This window comes from Gymnoscopelus braueri, assembly GCF_963280865.1.
Source record: "Gymnoscopelus braueri genome assembly, chromosome: 24".
NCBI classification, from domain to species: Eukaryota; Metazoa; Chordata; class Actinopteri; order Myctophiformes; family Myctophidae; genus Gymnoscopelus; species Gymnoscopelus braueri.
Genome location: NC_137626.1, coordinates 16,297,632 through 16,322,963, shown reverse-complemented (window position 1 = coordinate 16,322,963; position 25,332 = coordinate 16,297,632). Strand labels below are relative to the sequence as shown.

The 25,332-nt window shown below is 42.7% G+C and overlaps 1 protein-coding gene across 1 annotated transcript in view; it reads right to left on the bottom strand.

The window, feature by feature from the left end:
• Positions 1-607: 607 nt before the first annotated feature.
• Positions 608-25,332, bottom strand: part of LOC308080493 (E3 ubiquitin-protein ligase Midline-1-like) — a gene marked incomplete at its 5' end in the record, with an annotated part of 43,622 nt that continues 18,897 nt past the window's right edge. Inside the window, 7 exons of the mRNA XM_080422390.1 lie at positions 608-2,522; positions 3,345-3,552; positions 4,448-4,609; positions 9,367-9,510; positions 14,772-14,899; positions 16,753-16,901; positions 20,176-20,283. Of these exons, the coding sequence (XP_080278516.1) occupies positions 2,174-2,522; positions 3,345-3,552; positions 4,448-4,609; positions 9,367-9,510; positions 14,772-14,899; positions 16,753-16,901; positions 20,176-20,283 (1,248 nt within the window). The remainder of the gene's footprint in view (positions 2,523-3,344; positions 3,553-4,447; positions 4,610-9,366; positions 9,511-14,771; positions 14,900-16,752; positions 16,902-20,175; positions 20,284-25,332) is intronic.

Sequence of the window (25,332 nt, the reverse complement as noted above, 5' to 3'; positions counted from 1 at the left end):
AATTGTAGTTTTACTCAAGTCAAATTTTAAATACAGGACTTTTACTTGTAAAACTAAATCCGAGTACTTCTTCCACCACTGGCGTGTCCATTGAGTTGTATGGAGAGAAGCATTTGTACCGAGTAAAAACAGTGAGATGCTTCAAAAGACTGATTGCATTTTTCTGAAAATGAAGCGTAAGATAGGCCACTTTCAAAAACAATATTAACAGACACTCCTTGTGAACGAACACATGGGGTTCAGGAGTTAAGGACATTAGCACACAAACATGCCTGACTAAAACAACTAAAAGTCAAACAAAAAAAATCTATGAAAAAGAAAACTAATGGTAAGAAATAAATAGGTTGTGTGTGTGTGCTTCATATGGTACCATACAAATGTAACACAGTGGTTCTCAAAGTGGGGTCCTGGGACCCCCTGGGGTCCTTGAGGAGGTTCTAGGGGGTCCCGAGCAAAGTTAGTTATTATTAACTAACTTTGTACATCGGATCTTTGAAAATAGCAGAGCTTGTAGATCTGCTATTTTCAGAAAATCTTGAACAAATGTGATTTTTTTTTCTTCTTCTCAGAATGGGGGGTCCGCAGCCAAATACATATGAATTTTGGGGGTCTTCGACATGAAAACGTTTGAGAACCAATAACTGTAACACACTCACACTGTGTGGCATAAAACACAGAGGACATGGGTGACTGTCAAAATATGAGGAACACAATAATTCCGACAAAAAAAACACAATACGTTATATTAGTTCATGTTAATTGCACTAAAAGCTGAAGAGGTCACCCCAGAGCTTCCAACAATATCATAAATAATGCAGGAACATAATTTCCAAACACAAGGAAACACTTAAATGTTCATGGGGGGGGGGGGGAGAACTAACATTAATGTTTAATTTGTTTATCTTAACTTTTTTAAGCAGTATGCAAAGACCTGATCTGAACAACATAAGGATTTCAACGTAAGGTAATGGCTACTTTGGTTCCATTGGAGGGGGTGGGTGGGGTTGAGGTTAAATGCTAGGAATTTATAAAATATACGTCTATCTATTTTTTCGGACTTTTACAACCGGGATTGCGTTGGGAGTAAGGACGGTGTGTGTGTGTGTGTGTGTGTGTGTGTGTGTGTGTGTGTGTGTGTGTGTGTGTGTGTGTGTGTGTGTGTGTGTGTGTGTGTGTGTGTGTGTGTGTGTGTGTGTCTGCGTGTGCTGTGTGTGTGTGTGTGTGTGTGTGTGTGTGTGTGTGTGTGTGTGTGTGTGTGTGTGCAATGCATGCATGCATGTGTATGTCTGCAGGCATGCGTGTCTGTCAACCTGTGTGTCCATTAGCCTAGGAGTGTCCAAAGTGCTAAATCTGACAAAGTGGTTTTAAACAGTACATCGTGGACTTGGTGGCTTTTTCTTTCTTCCTGGAGGCACATCTTCCAACTCTTGGCCACTTTGTCCACCTGAACAGGTATTATTTCACCTGGTGTCTCGAGCATATAGACACAGACTGTGGTGTCTTATTTTCCTTTTCCCGTAAGCGCAATAAAACGATATAGAATCTACATGGTATCAGAGTCAACGCTCCAGACATCTCTTCTCAGTCTTTTTTGGCACCGGTTTATATAGGGAACCGTTTTGTGGTACCACAGATAGAAACCCCATTCATTTTCCGAAAATATTTATATCAATTATTTTAAGCCTGCTCCAAGCCATATCTCTGTTCCTTTTGCTTTACGGCAAAAACAAGGAACATTCAAATGGCCACAGCTGTGCAACGGATTACTGCGAGCGGACTCATTTCCCCCCCCTATACCACGAGACCCCTGTGCGTGTAATCAGGCGATCCCCGTGAGGACGGAGAACACGGAGAATATTCCATGATTTTTCAAAGGTACAGTAAAATCGCTCGTTTTCGCTGGCAGTAGCGTCACACTATTACACTATTACTCTGGCAGTTAAAGAGTTAATAATTAAATACCCTCTTTTTTTGCAGCTTTAAAATATTTTTTGACACAGAATCAAATGTTTTATGGATCATGATTCACCACGAGCCTGGATGGCTCGGTTCCAGGCTTAAAATAATGTATATAAATACTTTCGGGAAATCTCTATGGGAAAAAAACTGAATGGGGTTTCTATCTGTGGCACGACATAACGCCCTATATTCCCGGCTATCACCGTTCCCGTTTTTAGTTTTGTGGTTCCAGGCCTTCCAGGTGGTCGGGGATGGGCAGGCCGGTGAGCACGGTCAGACACTTGTTCCACACGTTGAACACGGGACACACGGGCTGCACGAAGGCCACGCTGAACGTGTGCAGGTGCTGCGAGCCCACGGCGTCGTAGAAGGTCAGGCATCCGGCGTCGTAGTCCAGCAGGACGCCGACGCGCCGCAGGTGCGGCGACGGCTCGATGGCCAGCTCCTTGCTGTTGTGGCGGACCACCCAGGAGTTGTTGCAGCGGCAGAGCACCCAGGAGGCCGAGTTCTTGCCGATCCACTCGTGCTTGGGCGCCGACTTGTAGGCGATGCCCACGGCGTACCTGGATAAGAGAGTTTTTTTTTTTAAAACACGTTGAATAAAAGAGTGGTTCTCGAACCTTTTCATGTCAAGGACCACCCCAAGTTACATGTATTTGGCCGCGGACCCCTCCATCTCAAAAATATTGTTCCAGGGACCCCCCAGAAGCAAAGATTTGAGTTAAAAATAAAATGAAAAATAAATGATATTCGAAGATTTGCAGACATTTTCAAGATTAAAAAAAAATAGCAGATCTACAAGCTCATAGCATGGCAGAGATCCGGTGTGGACATAACAAAAACAGTCCAAGTACAGTTGTAACTCAGGTCCGTTTTATCCACAGTGGTCCTTGAGGGGGTCCCCAGCAAAAGTACTTAACGTAGTATCGCAATCATCTTAACCACTTTATCCATCTATACGTTGGCTATTCAAAAAATACCAGATCTACAAGCTCACAGCACTTCGTGCCGCGCTGTGACCTTGAACATCTGCTATTTTAGAAAATATTTGAAAAAATATCCAAATGATATACCAAATTGGCACTTATTAGCCCACGGACCACCCTTTGAAAACCAGGGACTCAACCATTTTGATTTCTCGGGGGTCCCAATCTACACTGTATCATCATCATTAGTGTTCATGTAACTCTGAGAGTGTACAAATGGAACCAAATGGACCCGTTAGTCCATTTGGTTCCATTTGTACACTCTCAGAGTTACAGACACATAAGGGTCAATTTGGTTCCTCACTATTAATTTGGCTGGGGACCCCCTGGAACCCCCTCAAGGACCACTGGTTGAGAACCACCGGATTAAACCGGTTGGCGAAACAAACAAACACTCACCATGTGCTCCCGCCGATCAGAGCCTCCCAGTAGTGGCGCCCGCTGTCTATGTAAACGTTGCCCACCACGCCGTAGCTGCTCTGGCTGGTGAAGCGGTCCTGGCTGTGGCCCTTCTTGGACGTGGTCTCGTCCCGCTCCACCGTCAGGTTGTCGTGGGAGATCTTCAGCTTCCGGTGGGCCGACTTGGGGTCCAGCTTGAACGGCTGGCCTGGTGGGAGGAGAAGGAAGGAAGGAAGGAAGCGAGGAAGGAAGGCGATGTTTGATTTGGAGCTGGCCCAGACAGTTGTTGTTGGAGACTTGTTGATGGAGCATGTAGTAATTTAATCAGTCACATACGGAGCCCCGGAGTGGCCATTGACAAAATACTATCTCGTTCCCTCGAGTTACTTTAATATCCTATTTTTATATACTATTAATACACTATTTTGTGGCCTCGAGATAGTATCTCGAGGCCACACAATAGTATTTCGAGGCCACGAGAAATTATTTTTTTCTGTCAATGGCCACTCCGGGGCTCGGTAGTCACACATTATAGATGATTTAGAAGGATGCAAACTGGCCTCTTTTGAAAATAAAATAAAAGAGCTTAAAACACATAGCAAACTTCTTTATATTGTTTTTACATTTCAAAACAATATCTAGGAGGATTATTTTGACACAGAATTGGGACCCACTACATTTCAAAATATTTTGGCACCTAGTAATTGGCACTTTCATTTTTCATTGCAAGGAAATTGGCACAGTTATAGTAAATGTTCTATTACAGTTTTCCTGTATGTGAAATGTGCTGCTGACTTGACTGGACTTGATTTCTGTGCAGTGTGCAGAGCAGCAGTGGTGTAAAGTAACTAAGTACATGTATTCAAGTACGGTGAGCTTGTTTTTCAAAACTTGTGATATGGGACATTTCATGCATAACGGGTACTTTTAATTTTGGTACTTTAAGTATATTTTGATGCCAATACTTTTTGTACTTCTACTCAAGTACATTTGGAATACCAGACTTTTACTTAATAGTATTTCTACATTGTGGTATTGCTACTTTTACTTAAGTAAAACATGTGAGTACTTCTTCCACCACTGGGCGCAGACAGATTGCTTACTGTTGGTTTTCAGAGTTCCCGGTTCGCTGCTCCTGCTCCCCGCCTGGTTGATGGCCTTCACCACGAAGATGTACTTGGTGCCGCTCTGCAGGCCGTGCACCGTGTAGTGGTTCTGCTTGATGTTGGGCACGATCATCCAACTGTCCAACGAGTTACACAGACCTGGGAGGAAGAGGAGAGACGGAGCGAGCGAGGGGCGTGACAGATAAGGAGTGTGAGAGAGAGAGAGAGAGAGAGAGAGAGAGAGAGAGAGAGAGAGAGAGAGAGAGAGAGAGAGAGAGAGAGAGAGAGAGAGAGAGAGAGAGAGAGAGAGTTAGTTAGAATCCGACCGCACAGACACTCAAAGTTCCATGTTGTTGCTGTCGGGCAATATCTCTTTTTTCCCCCCGAAAATTAACCCATTAAGGCCTGAAGTTCCGATTCTACAAAATGTCGTCTAAATCCTAATAGTTTTTTGAAAAAAATATTTTCTTGTCAAGGACCCCCAAAATGTATGTATTTGGCCGTGGACCCCTATCTCAAAATATGTTGTTCCAAAGACCCCCAAGAAGCAAATATTTGAGCGATTTTTTTTTGCTTTAAAATATATATATATATATTCAAAGATTTGCACACATTTTCACGATTTATCAAAAATAGCAGCTCTACTATTTTTGAATAGCCAAAGTATAAAATAATGGTTAAAATGGTTACACAGATGCGTTCCCGGTTTTAATGGGTTAAAGCCCTATACTTGATCATACTACAGCGTCACACAAAATCATCGAAAGTCGCAGATCCGCAAGCTCGAAATGCGGCGCTTTGCGGCGCGTTTCGAGCTTGCCGATCTGCTACTTTTGAATTTGAATCCTAAAAAGTTTTCATCCAGAACAGAGACCAATGCATGTGCAAAAAGCAGCTCAAGCTGTCCCACATGTGTCACGTCACCTAAAAAATATGCTTCGACCCCACTGTTCCCAAAAAAAGATGATTAAGCATTTCAAAATGAAAGTCTAAAGGGGGCTTGGGGGGGGCGGGGCAGAGTTGGGTCGCTTGGCACTGAGAGAAAGAAAAATGCTGAAAATGTCTTTTTCTTCCCAGTTGACGTTTTTCAATCCGCAGGCTATTTTCCCTGGCGTGAGGGGGGAAAAAATGAAACTGGCAACGAACTGGGCTTTTTCTTTCACGCCATTTTGGTCAAAGAGGGGCAGAAGGGTTGGCGTCGTTAGTGCAGGACAGCATATGAACCGAGGGGTGACTGAGCCTGTGGCAACAGTATAACGGGGGGGAGGGAGGGGGGGGGGGGGCTTCACCGATGCGGTGAGTGGCCACAGAAAAGCACTAGAGGAAGTCATTCACACCTCGTTGGCTGCATAGCTTCGTTGGGCTCTCTCACTGCCAAGAGTGTGTGTGTGCGCGTGTGTGTGCGTGTTAGGTGCGTGCGTGTGTGTGTGTGTGTGTCCTGTTGTGTGGCACTAAATAACTGCTGTGCCACATGGCATCCTTAGCACTCCACTGTTTCCCATTGAGCTATAGAGGCCATTATGCAAAATGCATTGTGTGTGTGTGTGTGTGTGTGTGTGTGTGTGTGTGTGTGTGTGTGTGTGTGTGTGTGTGTGTGTGTGTGTGTGTGTGTGTGTGTGTGTGTGTGTGTGTGTGTGTGTGTGTGTGTGTGTGTGTGCCTGTGTTCACTGCACTCAGCCCCCATCATCATTTCCAGCGCTTGGAAGTCAAGGGGTTTACAACTAGCCTCCCACGATGGTGAAAGTACACACATACCTCAACCCGAGAAACCATGGCAGAGCCAAAGTGGGGAGCGTATACACAGAACCAGCACGCTGGGCTCTCGCTTAAAGTGTCAAGCTGGCCCATAAGGACCACAAGTCATGGGCACACACAGCCCATTTCTACTGAACGCAATTAACCACTTGGACCCCAGCATCTCTAGTCTGGGGGGAACCAAAGAAATGCATTATAAGTTATTATCTTGTAATTACCTAACTCGTTTTGGGAGAAAGAAGCCCTTCAGGATTAGCAATTTAACTACATTAACCCTAGTGACCCTAATATGGAGGCGAACGGACGTCGAAAATAGCAGTTCTACAAGTAGATCTGCTATTTTGGGTGAAGAGTTGGTTTAGAGTGGAAAAAAAACGAGCGGAGCCACGGGGGACCCCAGTCAACAAAGTATCGAGTTTAAGTGGTTAATTATTTACTTTATTCAGTGGTGGGGTACCGTATGTATGTGAAGTGTGTAAATATTTGATGTATTTTTTTTTGTCATTTGAAATCCCCCGGGGGCCGCTGATGGGAAGGAAGGCAGTGGTGTAAAGTAACTAAGTACATTTACTCAAGTGTCGTACTTCAGTAGAATTTTGAGGTATACTTTTACTTTACTGGAGTATTTCCAATTTTCTATACTTTTACTTCTACTCCGGTACATCTCAGAGGCAAATATTGTACTTTTACTTATTTGAAAACTTTAGTTACTAGTTACTTTGTAGATTTTGATATATATTTTTCGGCCATTTGAAAATAGCAGATGTACAAGCTCACAATGCGTCGCATCAATTCTGTAATCAATACATCAATACTAGTTACTTTGGGTACTTTAAGTACATTTTGATACCAATACTTTTGTACTTTTACTCAAGTATATTTTGAATTCTGGACTTGTAACAGAGTATTTCTACATTGCAGTATCGATACTTTTACTTAAGTAAAAACAAATTAGTACTTTTTCCACCAAGGAAGGTGCCGTCTATGGAAGACGTTTGACTCCTGGCGTCGTGTTTTAAAAGATGGGACATTATTTCAGGGGATGTGACAGAGGTGCCAACGGCAATACACTGTATCTGACACGTGGCACTGGAGGTGACAACACAGAGAGACAGAATGGAAAAGGGGGAAAAAAGCTAAACGTTTCACTTAGGTAAACCAATTTAGGCATTTAGCAGACACCCTTACAGCCACAGCGACAAAGCGTGAGGTGAGGATAAGTGGCATGATGAACCCCCTGTAGTCAACAAACAACACGGTAAATGGACTAGTAAATGGAGTGCCAATAAATGGCATCTGACTGAACAACAGGCTAAATCAGGGGTCTTCAACAGGGGGTCCGGGACACCTAGGAGGTCCTCAGAGATACTGCAGGGGGGGGCCGCCAAATCTTTGTGTGATAGGGACTTTATTATTTTAAATTTCTTTACATTAAACACTTGAACTCTCGCTGCTCGCATCCCTATTCTGGGACGCGAAGTGATGCGTTGTTGTAAGCTTGTAGATCTGCTATTTCTGCAATTTTTTTATGTATGAAAATGTTTTAACATGGAAACAATTATGAAGATTTTGACAAAATAATTGCGAATACCTCAAATAATTGCGATTAGACGATTATGTTATAATCGCGACAGGCCTAGCTAAGGGGTCCTTGGCCTGAACAACTTTGAAGACCCCTGAGATAAATCGAAACAACGCTAACAAAGCTGCTGCAACTGAACACAAACAGAATCCAACCTGAAGAGGGGTATTAGGGAATAATGACACTGAGGAAGGAGGGAAATAAGGGTGCGACAAAGAGTGCAAGGAAGCCATTTTGGGTGAGACGAGGACAGGAGAAAAGCGAGGGCGGAAGTTAGTAATTCTTTGCAGTGTGATGGCCTCTATCTGCTTAGAGAGAGAAATAATAAGAAAAGGACTTCAAAAACAGGAAAGATGAGAGAAAGGGGAAATGGCAGCTTGATTGATAGCTAGTCTTCAGAAGTATTGACCCCATTTCATTTCCTGTCTGGTAGTTGTCGCTCACTGAAGTGTGCACTAAAGCCTGCTTTGTACTTGGCTGTGCATCAAGGCGTGCACTGAAAATTTGCCGATCTGCAAACTCACAATGCGTCCCGTTATGAACTTGTAGATCGGCCATTTTATCTACCACTCAGTGGCACACGCGTGATGTATGCGTGTGTGCGTGCGTGCGTGCCACACACACACACACACACACACACACACACACACACACACACACACACACACACACACACACACACACACACACACACACACACACACACACACACACACACACACACACACACACACACACACACACACACACACAAACACACACACTCGGCTGGGGGAATCAATCCCCCAGCCGAGACACGCCAAAGTCTATAAAAACGGTACCCCAATACCTCCCCCGCTTGGCACTTACTACCCTCCATTGATTTCCATTATAAGATGTAAGTTTAAATTGTCGGACAAGAGAAATTTGGCGCTGATCGGTTCAGTTTAGACTTCCAAGATTAGCAGACAAACACACACACACACACACACACACACACACGCACACACACCCTCTTCTAGGAGGCTCACGGCGTTAAAAAGTCAGTGTCACACCTCTCAGGGTGCAGGCAGGTATATACTGCAGTGGTTCCCAAACTGGGGTTCGGGTTGGGTCCCCAAATAATTTTGGGGGGTCCCGAGATGATAAGCTTAACCCATTTTGGGCGGGAACCCCTATTTGTAACTATACCTTTCAGGACGGGAACCCCTTTTAGGGTTCTTGTTGCTATGTAAAGTATATACTGTAGCAACATACATTTGTTGTAATGTTTTAATAAATATTTGAAGTTTTTCAGAAAAGGATTTAGAAGGCGTTTTTAGAATCGGCCTCAGGTCTAAATGGGTTAATGACGCACCATTGATTTCTCACTCAACAGCAGACAAACCAATATTACAGTATAAGAGTATACAGGGTATCTGCACATTTCTAAAGTGACGATTTAAGAACGTTGTGAGCTTGTACTTCGGATATTTTCACAATATTTATCTGTGGAACCGAGTCAAACTAAACGTAAAGCCTACAATTCCAAGTGCTTGTCAGGGTGTTTGGGGGGGTCCCCAGTTCAAATATGATTATTGTACACACAGTAGGTACTTACTGATAACGTTAGCCTGTCCAGTAAAGATGGCGTACTGGAGCTCGTAGGAGACCACGGAGAACTCGTCGTCAGACGTCCAGTGCACGGTGATGGTGTCGTAGGAGGCCGTGCACAGCTCCTCCCTTATGGCCGGAGCGCTGGGAGCTGAGGAGGAACGCAGCAAACACAGGAAGGAGGTGATCAGCTGAACAATGGAGTACAATGAACCAAATGTTTGCCTTATTATCGCTTATGGGTCAAACAGACGAATCAGTGTTTTAAGAAAAAGTGAAAGTCTGAATCAATTTCACGTACACGTTGCAAAGTCATTTGATTTGGTTTGTTGCCGCACACACACAATGTAACACAACCAAGGTAATATAAACTATTAACCTAATATATACAGTATATTAATATAAACATAAAATCCGGTGATAATTATAACAGTGAGTCTCTGATTTCAAGGCCCCCTAGTGTAGGACATGGACCCCAATTTGATATGATGCAACCAAATGGATCTGTAAGGGTCCAATTTGGTTCCTAAATATCAATCTTTAGCTGCGGACCCCGGAAGGACGCCTGGGGGTCTGAGAACCTCTGTGTTAGCATACTAAGCTGGTCTGTCATTTGTGATGCTGTTCTGATCCGAGTATAAAGGAGATTTGTATGAAGATGTTTTAATACACCTGAGGGACAAAGTTTGACAACACTGTGACCAGCTGAGTGGAAAATGGTCTGCAGGCTTCTGTGTCGCTGACCATATTTCGACCAAACGCTTTGAACCGACCCCCGCGACTCTAACAGCCGTAGGGTGAACAGGTGTCCCGCTTTATGAGGGGACTGAGTTTGTATCCCTTGTCCCACGTCCCACATATTGACCACATGTCCCGCATTTTTGATTGGCTTCAGTTTTCAAAAGTCCAAACCACTTTATTCAAATCTTGAGCTTTTCATCCTGGCTGTCATCACAGGACCGTGTTTGAATTTGATGTTTTGAACCTGTCACCGTCTTTGCTGCCTATGCTTCGCCCCCAATGGGGGGGGAAATTGCGAGTCACCACAAAGTCGCAAGCTCTACGGATTTAGGCGGAATATGATGGAAACTACCACAAAGAAATGCCAGCTGCTTTGGTTAAGTACATGTTTTTTACTTCAGCATAATGGTTCATGGTTCAGTATGTGAATCAAGTATAGCGTATGAACTCATACGATTCGAGCAACAACAACAAAAAGGCAGCTGTCCCAATACAGTCTAAACCGAATGATCTGCTACGTTCTTATTCTTGACACGATTTGGAAACATCACAGCTTGATGACACCATGAATCAACACACTGCCTTCCACTAGGGCGGTAAGTTAAAAAAAAACACATTGTACATTCTCAGAGTTAAAGCTGCACTATGTAACTTTCCTCTTCTACCGCCGGATTTGAACCTGAAAGTGCTGACATTTTTACCATTGAGCTAATAGAGCCTTCCTGCTTGTTCGGGGGATAAATTGAATCTTGACAAAATTTGTGACCTTTGACGCAATCTAAATGTCTCAATAGAAGAGCAGGGAGACAAAATACAACCACCCCAATTGTAGAAGTTATATTGTATGATTACACCGCTTGGTCGAATGCTTGATTCTGATTGGTCAATCACAGAATTCAGCGGTGTGTTATTTCTGGATAATGACCGATGAGCTCAATAACAGACCGCTGTCTAATCAAAGACTCAGAGCACCAGCTGCGCTGCTTGATTTTATGCCGTATCCAACACGGCAGCCATGTTAACAAACGCACAATGTCATTTACAGCTAAACATCGCTCTCAAGAATGTTTTTGAAAATATTTGAAGCGAGAAATAGACTATGCAGGGACCGAAACATTTATCAACACTTCCTTGTTAGTTTCCGAGGCGACCGTGTTGCGCTGGATGGACCGCCGCACCTGGCATAAATGTATGGAATACTTTCATTACCGTAAGCACGGCATATACGTTTTTTTGTTACTTTTGGGTCAATTTATTCGTTTATTTATTAAGTAGCCGTGTAATAAGTGGGATAAACCCCCTCGGCTTCGCCTCAGGGTTTAATCATTCTGTTGGGCTGTATTTCTCAACAATGACCGCCGCGCCGTCAATTATCCCTTGCTTAACATACTCTACCATACAGATTGGACAAATTTACATTTTATCCATATAAAAAAAAGTTACATAGTGAGGCTTTAAGCATCGGAAGCGGCAGGGACGGGGAAATAATGAAATATGTATATATAAAGAGAGACTCATGGGAACACGTCCTTGTATAAAAATCCTACATGGGCTTGTTGTGCTGTGTTGCTATGGTAATGTGACCTGACCCAAAGTTCTGCTCCATGCTGTCTTTTACACTTGAAAGTTTCGGGGGCGTACAGTCCTTGGCATTTAACTGCATTACTAGGCAGTATCTTATGCTGTCAGAAAAAGCCAAAATGCCCCTTTTTATGTATTCACGCCGCGCAACCTCCTCAAGTAATCGCTCAATAGCTCATAGAAAGCGAATAAATGGGAATAAGATGTAAAGCCACTGTCTAAATTGATCGCAAAGGCACTTTCCATCTCCCCCCTGCCCCCCTCTCGCCGTACACACTCTCCCCCCCCCCTCTCCATGTTTCTTCTCAGTCCCTGTTCTCATGAGTGGCTGCACAATGTGGCATGACTCACAGTGATTCAGTTATAGGGAACACAGGGCCTTCGGCGGGAGTACTCACGCATCACAGAGAGAATAACCCGTTCAGTCCGGGAGACGCATCTGCATGTGTGCATTTTAGACATTTGTGCTATAACCGTTGTTTTATGCTTTGGGCTATTCAAAAATAGCAGATCTGCAAGCTCACAAGAGCTTGTAGATCTGCTATTTTCATGAAAAGTCAAATCTTTGAATATATATTTTTTTAAAGCGAACATTTGTAAATCAAATATTTGCTTCTGGGAGATTCTACAAATGTCTTCTAAATCCTAACAGTTTTTTTGAAAAAACTTATGTTGCTATAATCAGTGGTTCTCAAACTTTTTCATGTCAAGGACCACCCAAAATCATATGCATTTGGCCGCGGACCCCCATCTCAAAATATGTTGTTCCAGGGACCCCCCCAGAAGCAAAGATTTTAGTTAAAAATGTTTGCTTTTCAAACTATATATATTCAAAGATTTGCATCAAAGTTCAGATTTTTTGAAAAATAGCAGATCTACAAGCTCATAGCGCGGCACTCGGTGCCGCGCTATGAGCTTGTATATCTGCTATTTCTGAATAGCCAAAGTATAAGATAATGGTTAAAGTGGTTACACAGATATGTGTTCCCGGTTTTAATGGGATAAATAAACAAGAGCCAGACATTTTCACAAGCTCTCCTTCCTATCCACTCCCTGTGAAGCCTTGTTCTTGTCTCCAGTACACTCACATTTACATAGCAGCATTTATGGATGTTTACAGTCAATATATCTAGGCATGTGGCGCATTATAAATGACTATTTTTGCTCAATTGTGCTCCGCCGATCTATAAGCTCACAATGCGTCAAGTCTGCAACACATTGTGAGCTCATGGATCGGCGCAAAACACCGACGTGAAACGAAGTGTAAATCCGGGATTGAGATTTTGTTTTCCAGTTAAAATGCCCTCAGATGGCATGAACTGTTGGGATCCGGATTAGTGTGAAACATCTGCATTACTTAAAGGAGAAATCCGGACATTTTAAGTGTTATCTTTGATGTGTCGTTACTCACCTACCGACGTAGAAAGTAGCGTTGATTTTTTCCAGCGATTCCCCTGTCGTCATTTTTTCGACCCCCTCCGTTGGCATAATGGGAGCGCGTGGCTAAGGGAAATTCGTCTATTATAACCGATGCAAAGTTATTTTTTTCTCTACTACTACTCATTGTAGAGTCTCATGATACTCAAACATGCACTGAAAGTCCCTGAGAAGCTATCGCTAATGCCGAACGAGCTAACGCTGGTTGCTTGTTTCTCTCCCAGAACCTGGCAACTCGGTGTTGCCAGGGAGAGAAATAAGCAAACAACGTTAGCTCGTTCGGCATTAGCGATAGCTTCTCAGGGACTTTCAGTGCATGTTTGAGTATCATGAGACTCTACAATGAGTAGTAGAGAAAAAAATAACTTTGCATCGGTTATAATAGACGAATTTCCCTTAGCCACGCGCTCCCATTATGCCAACGGAGGGGGTCGAAAAAATGACGACAGGGGAATCGCTGGAAAAAATCAACGCCACTTTCTACGTCGGTAGGTGAGTAACGACACATCAAAGATAACACTTAAAATGTCCGGATTTCTCCTTTAATTAAATAATTGTTACGTTTACCTGTTATCGCTCCTATGGTACCAGCATCAATACAGCATGGAATTGTGGACAAAATCTTATCCAACGATAGCAAAATATTCAAAGTTTTGTGTCTGATAGGCTAAATGTCATCAAACGGTGGTCCGTGGCGCAAAAGCCGAAAAAATAATGGACCCTGATATGAAAAGGGTTGAAAACCACTGATGTATAAAATGATATAGATTTTGTTTTTGTATATACAGGAAACGTCAAAGGGAACCGTTAAGGAATCGGACCGTGAAGAGGGAATCGCTCAAATCCTACAGCATCCCCCAACCCTGCAGCCCTCAGTTGGCATGCACACTGAAATGTCCTCAGTTGGCATACACACTGAAATGTCCTCAGTTGGCATACACACATTGAAATGCATTTGAAACTAGGGTGCTGTCATGACTTGTATAGTGAAATTCCACACAGCAGCCCAGTCCCTAAATGAAGCAAATGTAATCTAGCCCCAGGGCCCAGCTGTACTGATAGGCATACTAACTAGTAGTCTTGAGGGGAGCCTTCAGCAAAGAGGCACCGAGTGAGGCTGGAACACACTTTGGAAGATTCCAGCAGTGATGGAAGAAGTACTCACATTTTTTATTTAAGTTAAAGTGTTAATACCACTACAAGTACAAGTTCGATATTAAAAAAAAAAAATACTTGAGTAAAAGCACAAAAGTATTGGCATCAAAATGTACTTACCAAAAGTAAAAGTGCTCATTTTGCAGAATTTCAAGTTTTCAAAATGTATAAAGAGCTTTTGAAAATATTTGCCTCAAGATGTAGTGGAGTAGTAGTATTAAACATTGGAAATACTTCAGTAAAGTAAAAAAAAAAATCCCTCACAACCGTACTTAAGTACAGTACTTGAGTAAATGTACTTTACAGTAGTTACTTTACACCACTGGATTCCACGCGGGGGGGTGGGGTGGCGTTTAAGAGCCAAGGACGATGTACTTGTACGCCATAGTTTTTGACAATCACTGTCTGTGACACATGCTCTAAAATCAGGCTCAAAACGATGTTTTTTCACCTCCACGATTTGAAAAGACGCTGGAAAAGACCAATAGGAAGCCATACCTGTGAGGTAGTCCAGGCTCTCCAGCAACTTCTTCTCTCTGGTGAAGTCCAGGGCGAAGGTGTCGAAGGTGTCGTTCAGGTTGATCTCCGGGATCAACACCTGGGTCGACGCCGTTGCCATGGAGACCCTGTGTAGAGCCAAGATGAGCAGCGATTAATTTAAACTTCTTTACGGGTCAATTTTTACATGTCACTGATTTACTATGAAACTACATAGGAGTCCACTAGGACAGTGGTTCTCTAGCTTTTTTTTTTTCAAGGACCCCCCTAGAGTGTATATGGAAGCAGATGGACCTACGGGTCCATTTGGTTCCATTTGTGCACTCTCAGAGTTACAGACCCGTAAAGGTAATTTAAGGCTATAGCTCTTTGTGTTTTCCACCACCACAATAAACCATCAAATAAAGGCAGAAAAAAGCCCTCTTTTCAAAAATTTGGATATTAACATTACTGCTCACTATGAGGGCTAGAAAGCTGGGATTTGCTCCAATCTGGCTACCCTCCCTCCCCGCCTCCCTCCCCGCCTCCCCCCAGAGCCCAAAGCGACAATATTGACTTGCTGCCCGGTGAGTGCTGGATTCACCCAGAGGAGATCGAGCTAAAAATCGGAACAAAATCAACGGTAGGTACAGCAGGCCCCCGAGTTTTGCAGCTCCAGCCCAAACAGCTTTCCAATCAGAATGTGATTATTCTGGCAGGGGTCGGTGCCCTCCATTATGTCTGAATCGAAGGATCACAGGCTTAATGTCGTTCAGCTCCGTCTGTCTGTGTCTGTGTCCACCGACTGGCCACTCTCCACAACCATTTATTTGAATTTAAATCCTTTTTTCCCCCCATCCCGTGGTGTGACGAAAGCTTAAAACGTTATCAGGAGCACGTTTAGACCAGATCAAATTGAACCCCCCCCTCCCCCCATTTGCTACAGTAGCTCTCCAATTTTGCTGCGAGTGAAGGAAAGTTTGACTATTTCTGTGTGTGCTTGTGTGTGTGTGTGTGTGTGTGTGTGTGTGTGTGTGTGTGTGTGTGTGTGTGTGTGTGTGTGTGTGTGTGTGTGTGCGTGTGCGTGTACGTGTGTGTGTGTGTGTGTGTGTGTGTGTGCGTGTGCGTGCAAGTGAGAAATAGAAAAAAAAAAGAAAAAAAAACAGTTTAGATTTAGAAGAAATTTGTAGAATCAGCCTCAGGGTTAAAGAAAGAAATACCATGACATTTTTTTTAAATTAATGAATGTTCTATTATCATAAAAATCTTTGTGTTTTGCCAATTACTCAGGGGCCAACTTGTAATAATACCCTCGCGCCGGCTCGCGGCACACCAGCGCCGCCCCGCCCCGGCCGACAGGTTGAGAATCACTGCTCTATTAGACTATATTCGCTGTGGGGTATAAAGTCTAGTTTAATGTCCTCGGCTGCCAAACAGTCCAGCCAACTCGTGCCTGTGAGTGTGAGTGTGAGTGTGTGTGTGTTTGTAGTACTGTACTTATGAGGACCAAACATCCCCACAAGAATAGTAGGATATGAGAAATAGATGTTGTGAGGACCATTTTCTTGGTCCTCACAAGATAAATCATTATTGTATGGTTGAAAAAATATGTTTACAATTAGAAAAAGATTCAGGTTGGGGTTAGGTTTAGGATTAGACCTTTAGAGGTTAGGTTTAGGGGGTTGGGGTCTGATTTTCCCCTATTTTATACTTAGTTGTGCGGCAATGCCAAACACTTGAAAATAGCCGATCTACAAGCTCACAACGTGTCGCAGCTTGTAGATCTGCTATTTTTCGGCTTTAGACTTGCGGTTAAAAATACCCCCAAAAAATCATAAATCAATCATAAAATCGGCTTCCTAAAATGTTGATGTCCTCACAAGTATAGTAATACAAACGTGAGTGTGAGTGTGAGTGTGTGTGTGTGTGTGTGTGTGTGTGTGTGTGTGTGTGTGTGTGTGTGTGTGTGTGTGCGCGCGTGTGTGTGTGTGCACTCTCTGACCTCTCTGTGATGCTCTTGGCTGTCTGTAGGAAGCGTGCATGGTCCGTCTCCTTCAGTGTGTGGTCTGCCTGTGTGATGAGGGCAGAGGACCTCTCGATGCACTGCTTACAGTTGGAGATCTGCTGGGTCAGCTTCCTCAGCCTGTGTGCCTGGAGGGCGAGAGACCAGGAGAGAGAGAGTGTGATTATTTTGCCTGAGACAGACAGACAGACAGACAGACAGACAGACAGACAGACAGACAGACAGACAGACAGACAGACAGACAGACAGACAGACAGACAGACAGAGAGAGAGAGAGAGAGAGAGAGAGTAGAGACCAGTGGTGTACAGTAACTAGGTACATGTACTCAAGTACTGTACTTAAGTACAATTTTACTTTACTGGAGTATTTCCAATTATCTATATTTTTTACTTCTACTCCACTACATCTCAGAGGCAAATATTGTACTTTTACTCCACTCCAATTATTTGAAAACTTTAGTTACTAGTTACTTTGCAGATATACATTATTAAGTCATAAAACATACATTAACCACTTTTAACCACGTATTTTATACCTAGGCTATTTGAAAATAGCAGATCTACAACAATAGCAGCTCACAACGCGTCGCATCGCGACACGTTGTGAGCTTGTAGATCTGCTATTTTCAAACATTTTTGTACTTTTACCAATATTCTTTGTACTACTCAAGTAAATCTTGAATTCCGGACTTTTACTTGTAACAGAGTACTTCTACATTGCAGTATTGATACTTTTACTTAAGTAAAACAGTACTTTTTCCACCACTGTAGAGAGTAAAGCAGGCAGCATTACAAATTGCTTGCCGGTGTACAGCCCAAATTATACCCCCCGGCCAAACTATACCCAGGTTAAAGTGGGCTAGCCTGTTTTATACCCCAGGGCAGTGGTTCTCCCCAGGGCAGTGGTTCTTTTTCAAGTCAAGGACCCCCAAGTTGATATGTACTTGGCCGCTGACCCCCATCTGAAAAGATTTTGTGCCAGGGACCCCCAGAAGAGACCCCCTCCCCATATCATAATTTATATATTCCTGGTGAGACCAGATATCTCTCCTGTCCAGTTTATACCTCCTTGTGTTTTCATAAGTAAGGTAATTCGGGGGAATCATATATTGGGTTTATATCCCTCTAGTCCAGATTATATCTCCTTGTGTATATCAAATGAATAATACACTGGATTTAGAGTGAGTACGCTTGTTAACTCAAGTCTGACTTCAATAAGACCAGAGGGTTTAACTTTTGATGGTAATACTATACAAATCCCATCAGTCTTTCCCAAACAAATGGGGGAGAGTAAGAATGAGTTAGAATCAGACAGATAGACAGAACATGAAAATAGATCTATCAACTGATGGATTGAAACAACCAGCTTAAAATGAAATCTACGTCATTAATATTAATGATTAAGTCTGGGGAGTCAAGTATGACTCCATGGTAGAAGAATCCTGTATTTTTCACTCATTTCTCTCTCTCTCTCTCTCTCTCTCTCTCTCTCTCTCTCTCTCTCTCTCTCTCTCTCTCTCTCTCTCTCTCTCTCTCTCTCTCGTCTCCTCTCTCTCTCTCTCTCTCTCTCTCTCTCTCTTCTCTCTCTCTCTCTCTCTCTCTCTCTCTCTCTATCTTATCTACAGAGATTTGAGCAGACGGATTGAGGTCGGCAGCAGGATTGAGGTCAAACAGACCCCTTCATCAGCAGTTTTGCCCACAGAAAAATGAAACTCTAATCTCAATTATCCTATGAAATCTGCCCAGTCAGTGTTGTGAGGAGTAAAAGTACAATATTTGCCTCTGAGATGTAATGGAGTAGAAGTAAAAGTATTGAAAATGGTGAATACTCGGTAAAGTAAAAAATCCTCAAAAGTGTACTTAAGTACAGTACTTGAGTAAATGTACTTAGTTACTTTACACCACTGTAAATAAGAGAGAGAGAGAGAGAGAGAGAGAGAGAGAGAGAGGAGAGAGAGAGAGAGAGAGAGAGAGAGAGAGAGAGAGAGAGAGAGAGAGAGAGAGAGAGAGAGAGATGCTGATATTCGTCACCAGAGGCTCTGATCAGTAAACTTCAAAGGTTTGTTGCCAGGAAGGAAGCAAGGAAGCAAGGAAGCAAGGAAGCAAGGAAGCAAGGAAGCAAGGAAGCAAGGAGGGAAGAAAGGAAGTGGTTGCACCCTTTAGAAGCCTGGGGCAAGAGGAAACATGGGTACTGACCACGCCCACAGTAACTCCAAGATCATTATTCCTGTTCAGAGATAATGTTAACCAGGTCTAAAGACAAGCCAGACTTTTTAAACTACATTTGCCTGAAAAGCAGTGGTGGAAAGTAAGTAAGTCAGTACATTTCAGTATGTACTCAAGTACTGTACTTAAGTACAATTTTGAGGTATTTTCAATTTTCTGTACTTATACTTACTACACCTCAGAGATTTTGGTATTTTACACTACAATGATTCGAAAACTTTAGTTACTAGTTACTTTGTAGATTTTGATTATTATTACAAAACATACATTAACCCCTTCACTAAACGTTGGTTATTAGAAAATAGCCGATCTGCAAGCTCACAACACATGGCGACGCGTTGTGAACTTGTAGCTCTGCTATTTTCTTTAAAGATTTGTATATATTTTAGACATTATGATAACTTGTGAAACAGGACATTCTTTATAATGAGTACTTTAAGTTTTGGTACTTTAAGTATATTTTGATGCCAATACTTTAGTACTTTTACTTAAGTACATTTTGAATACCAGAGTACTTTTTTACCACAAAAAAAAGAAGTACAGTCTCTCTGCAGTCTGCACTGTTCTGTTGCAGGCGTAATGGTATGAGGCAAGCAAATCAAACACAGATAGACAGGAAAAGCTCTCCTTCTGGAGGAGAAAAAAAAAGAAGAAAATACCCAAGTGCCTTCCAGCTCTCAATAGAGAAAATTAACCAGAGATTAACCAAGAAAAATAACCGGCAGTTTCTCGATTCCATAAGTGAATAGCCCATCCCTTATGCTCAGGGATCTAGGTTTGGGCCCGTCGCACCGCTCCCCCGTCTGTTTAGGAGTCGTGGTTCTGTGCCGTTAGAGTCCTCCGTCTGTTCACAATATGTTCAATAAAGAACCAATTGCGCCGAGCAATTGGTTCTCTGCTGAGGTCCCTGGGGGGCCTCAGCAGAGATTTGGGATCGTACTTGAATCAACATACGAGCGTCAATTACTGTGTGGTCTGTCTGTCTGTCTGTCTGTCTATGAAACCTATGAAAAGGTTTAATCTGCAACACAGTTTCATACAGTATAGGCCTACTAGTGGGGGTCCCTGCTTCATCTCTCTCTCAGCTGTCACCAGTGAAAAAATATTGAAGACCCCTGATCTAGACTCTAGATGTATGGGGAAAATGGCCGTGTGTAGTTCTTCTACATAACATACCTTTCCCTCCTTGATCTTGGTGCCAATGATCTGCCTCCTCTGCTGAATGATGTCGATGAGGACATCGCACTCCTCCAGCAGCTTACCCTCCTGGCGAGAGGCGTTCACCTGCATGGGAAAACACACACATAACCCTACACATTACCCTCCTGGCGAGAGGCGTTCACCTGCATGGGAAAACACACACATAACCCTACACATTACCCTCCTGGCGAGAGGCGTTCACCTGCATGGGAAAACACACATTATAATGGGGAAGGATTACCCTGGATGGAGCCACGTGTCTCACAGACAGTGGTGTAAAGTAACTAAGTACATTTACTCAAGTACTGTACTTAAGTACGATATTGAGGTACTTTTATTTTACTGGAGTATTTCCAATTGTCTATACAGAACTTTTATTTCTTCTATATCGCAGAGGCAAATATTGTACTTTTACTCCACTACAATTATTTGAAAACTTTAGTTACTAGTTACTTTGCAGGTATAAATTATTATTACATTATAAAACATTACCCTTATTTCATACCTAGGATATTTGAAAATAGCAGATCTACAAGCTCACAACGCGTCGCATCGCGACGCGTTGTAAGCTTGTAGATCTGCTATTTTCAAACATTAGTACCTTTACTTTTGCTACTAGTATATTTTGATGCCAAAACTTTTGTACTTTTACTCAAGTAACATTTTGAACACAGGCTTTGTACTTGTAACAGAGTATTATTATATTTGCGGTATTGCTACTTTTACCTATGTAAAATATCCGAGTACAAGAAGACAACACTTTGCATGCCAATGACTTGACGTATAATAGTGAAGAGACGAAAAACTCTCCTGTGTCGTGTCTCACAGATGCTTTGTTTCCACATCAGAGGTTCAGAGATCAAGGGGGCTTTGCATATTGTATGTAAAGACAACTATGTGCTTTCACACTTATACATAATGTAAAACACATGTGCATATCATATCGTCACTGTCGTCGGGCGGAAACCTTGTACAGTATACGTCCAAAACCGTTACTTTAGAGAGGAAATACAGAACTATGTGTTCAAATGGATTCAATGTAGATTATTTAATCATTGGATAACCCATTAAAACCAGGAACGCATCTGTGTAACCAATTTAACCATTATTTTATACTTTGGCTATTCTAAAATAGCAGATCTACAAGCTCATAGCGCGGCACCGAGTGCCGCGCTATGAGCTTGTAGATCTGCTATTTTTGAAAAATCGTGAAAATGTGTGCAAATCTTTCAATATAATATATTTTTAAAGCAAACATTTTTAACTCAAATCTTTGCTTCTGGGGGGGTCCCTGGAACAAAATATTTTGAGATGGGGGTCCGCTGCCAAATACATTATCATTTTAGGGGTCCTTCACATGAGAACGTTTGAGAACCATTGACATAGAAACAAGACATTTGTAGAAGCGGAACCTCAGGCCTTAATGGGTTAATCATTGGATAAATATTGATGAAACCAACCAGACAGTCTTATATTAGCTTTGAACCTGACGTCCCTATAGCTTGGGCATGTCATTATAGGCACCAAATGTTCTAATGTTTGTTTCTTCCAAGAATAGCGAAAATAGCAGATCTGCAAGTTCACAAGTCACCGTGATGTGACGCCTTGTGAGCCTGTACTGTAGATCTACTAATTTTGCTTCTTTCACACAACACTTTCATACAACAAAGTATAAAAATAGAGCATTATAATTTATGGAAAGATGAATAGGATGATACAAGGTTTCTACCCGACAGCGATGATATCATATTGTCGCTGTCGGGTGGAAACCCCATTATGTCCAAAATTGTTACTTTTCAAAATTCGAATTCAAAATGAGCAAAAATAGCAGATCTACAAGTTTTGACCCTGTAGATCACCTATTTTCGCTACTTTGGTGTGACACTGAAAAATGACTAAAGTAGGGCATTCATTTACGAAGAAAAACATAAAAAAGATGAATATGATGAATGATACAAGGTATAATGCACCTGGGGAAAATGTCAAAGAGTGCACGTGAATGTTTATTTGAAACACTCGGTATGAGAGATGCCATTGAGCTCTGCTCTCAGCGCTGACACACAGGGCACTGAGCTCATTTTATAGCAGCAGAGAGTCAAGGGCTTTACGATTCAAAACGGGCGAATGAAAATAACCGAAAGTTCACGTTTATTTTTCTGCAGCAGAAGGTCTGCTCATAATGTCCCATATTTCTGCTTGTATATCCATTTCCCTGTTGGACCTATTAATATCTTGGAGGGGGAAAAAAAGTGTTTTCTGGCAAGAGGAGACGTGACTATACGACAGCAGCGAAGAAAGCGAGGACAGTCCCCCCTCCCCCTGAGTGTTGCCATGCCAACGAGAGTGTTACAAACTCACTCGCGTCACACAGATACACACACACACACACACACACACACACACACACACACACACACACACACACACACACACACACACACACACACACACACACATAGACAAACACATACACTTCCACACTTGCGTACTTGCTCACGTCAATGTGCGATATGAGGGGATTACTTTCAATTTCCCCCTCAAACAGTTCATGTTCTGTGGGGATTTAGTTTTTATTTGCATCAACACACATTGCCACCAGGGCCAGAGTTTCAAATAAATGAATAGCTCTTGTGTCGTTTCTGTATTATATGTACCTTACATTGGCCTTGAAAACAGCTACTAGGGCTCCGCTCTTAATAAAGGAAGAGTAGCAATTGAAATGCAAACGCGTCTTTTCCAAAACCACTAATTAGCCACCTTGCCCCTTAGTGTTGGAAGGTGACTTGAATTCTCATCCTGTTGTTTACTCTGTATAGAAATCTCTTTGGTTGGAGGCTAAGCCCTTCGCCGTAGCCTGCTGGGAAATTCTAATCTATAGTCTTGTTATTATGCTTGTTTATCAAGTGTATGCGAATGCATTGAAGCACTGGCAGTCTTAAGCTTTAAGTTGTATTGCGCTGAATGCGCTCTGCTTCATACAGTATGTTGTTGAGTGTATATCCAATTTGATTTATTCCCACCTGCATGGCAAGCTAATAAACCCAATATATACTGTATACAATAGCAGTGATTCTCAACGCGGGGGTCCGCGGACCTCCAGGGGTCCTTAAGGGGGTCCCCAGCTAAATGATTGATAGCTAGGAACCAAAATAGAGCCTTATGCACTTGGTTCCATTTGTAAAATCCAACACAGATTTTATAGTGTACGGATACAATTCATATCAAATTCGGGTCTCTGGCCTAATGGATAACAAACTGGGGGCCGTGAAATTTAAAGAAAATATTGAGAAAAGCTGAGTATGGGGACATTATGATGTATCATATCAATGCAGTCAATTAATCAAATAACTTGGGTTATGTGATGTTTTAGGCGTGCACGCACGCGCTTGCACACACACACACACACACACACACACACACACACACACACACACACACACACACACACACACACACACACACACACACACACACACACACACACACACACACACACACACGCATGCACGCATGCACACACACACACACAGTACAAATAGATTTTGCAAAATGTCGCTGAATATTTTAAGCCTTTTATTGATGTTTACGTCTCAATATATATATACACGTGTGCGCACGTGTGTGTGTGTGTGTGTGTGTGTGTGTGTGTGTGTGTGTGTGTGTGTGTGTGTGTGTGTGTGTGTGTGTGTGTGTGTGTGTGTGTGTGTGTGTGTGTGTGTGTGTGTGTGTGTGTGTGTGTGTGTGTGTGAGTGTTAAGTGAATCACTTAATGTCCCTGTCAGAAAACATGCTATACACAGTACAGCGCTCAGATGCTCTACACATTTTACACCACACATGACATATGCCAAGGCAGCCATCTGTGTGTGAGTATGGCGTAAACGTGTTCATCCCAGAGCCATTGCATTTCACTTTTAATTCACTCTGAACTCAAGCACACAGAAAATGGAAACTTTTTCTATCAGCCAGCAGTCTATGAACTTGACCAACGACCTAAGAGTTTTGTCAATGAGTTTAGCCCTTAAACCCCATACCGGAATATGTACTTTGTTTACTGGAGTCCCCCAGGGCTCTATACTTGGCCCCCTCCATTTATCCCTCCTCGAGTCTACACCAAATGTCTACGCCGAAGAATAGGGCTTGAAACATCTTATGACAGTGAACCAACCTTCACTCTGTGTGTGCGTGTGCGTGTGCCGTGCACACGTGCGTGTGCCCGTGAGAGTGTGTGTGTGTGTGTGTGTGTGTGTGTGTGTGTGTGTGTGTGTGTGTGTGTGTGTGTGTGTGTGTGTGTGTGTGTGTGTGTGTGTGTGTGTGTGTGTGTGTGTGTGTGCGTGCACGTGTGCGTGTGTGCGTGTGTGTGCGTGTGCTCCTGTGGGTGGCTGTTCCAGGGAGATGAGTGACGTATCCTCCCAGATGTCATCATCTCCGGTCTTGGCGGAGTGAGCATCACAAATTGTCAAAGACAGTAATTCACTCATTGTTTTGGGGGAAACTTTTAAGTGACAGCCTCCTTCAGCACAATGTACCGCCAGACCAAATAAAACCACAACCGGTTCCAAGGGCTGGCGTAAGAGGACTGAGTAGCCATTTAATTTCAATCATTCGAGTGAATTGACATGATATATCGTCGCTGTCTGTGTCTGGTAGAAACCTTGTATGTCCAAAACGTACATTTAAAAAAAAATAGAAAATATCCAATCTACAAGCTCACAATGCCTTGCGATGCGAGCATGTTGTGAGCTTGTAGATCGGCTATTTTCACTAGTTTTGTGCGATTAAGTAGGCCCTGGGGTTCCCAAACCTTTTAGCTCGAGACCCAAACTAGTGAAAATAGCCAAGCTCACAACAAGCTCACAACGAGTCACGACGTGAGGCGTTGTGAGCTTGTAGATCATCAGTTTTTTAAATTTATTCATGAAATACTTTAGAAAAATGTTGGAATTGTTTTTAATTGAGGAAATCTTTTTACATATTTACTTGCGACCCATAAAAATTGCTCCGCGGCCCAAAGATGGGTCCCAACAACCCACTGTTTGGGAGACAGTGAAGTAGGGCATTAATTTACCAAAAATATGGAGATACAAGGTTTCTGCCCTACAGCAAGGACATACAGTACAGTACAGTACAGTAT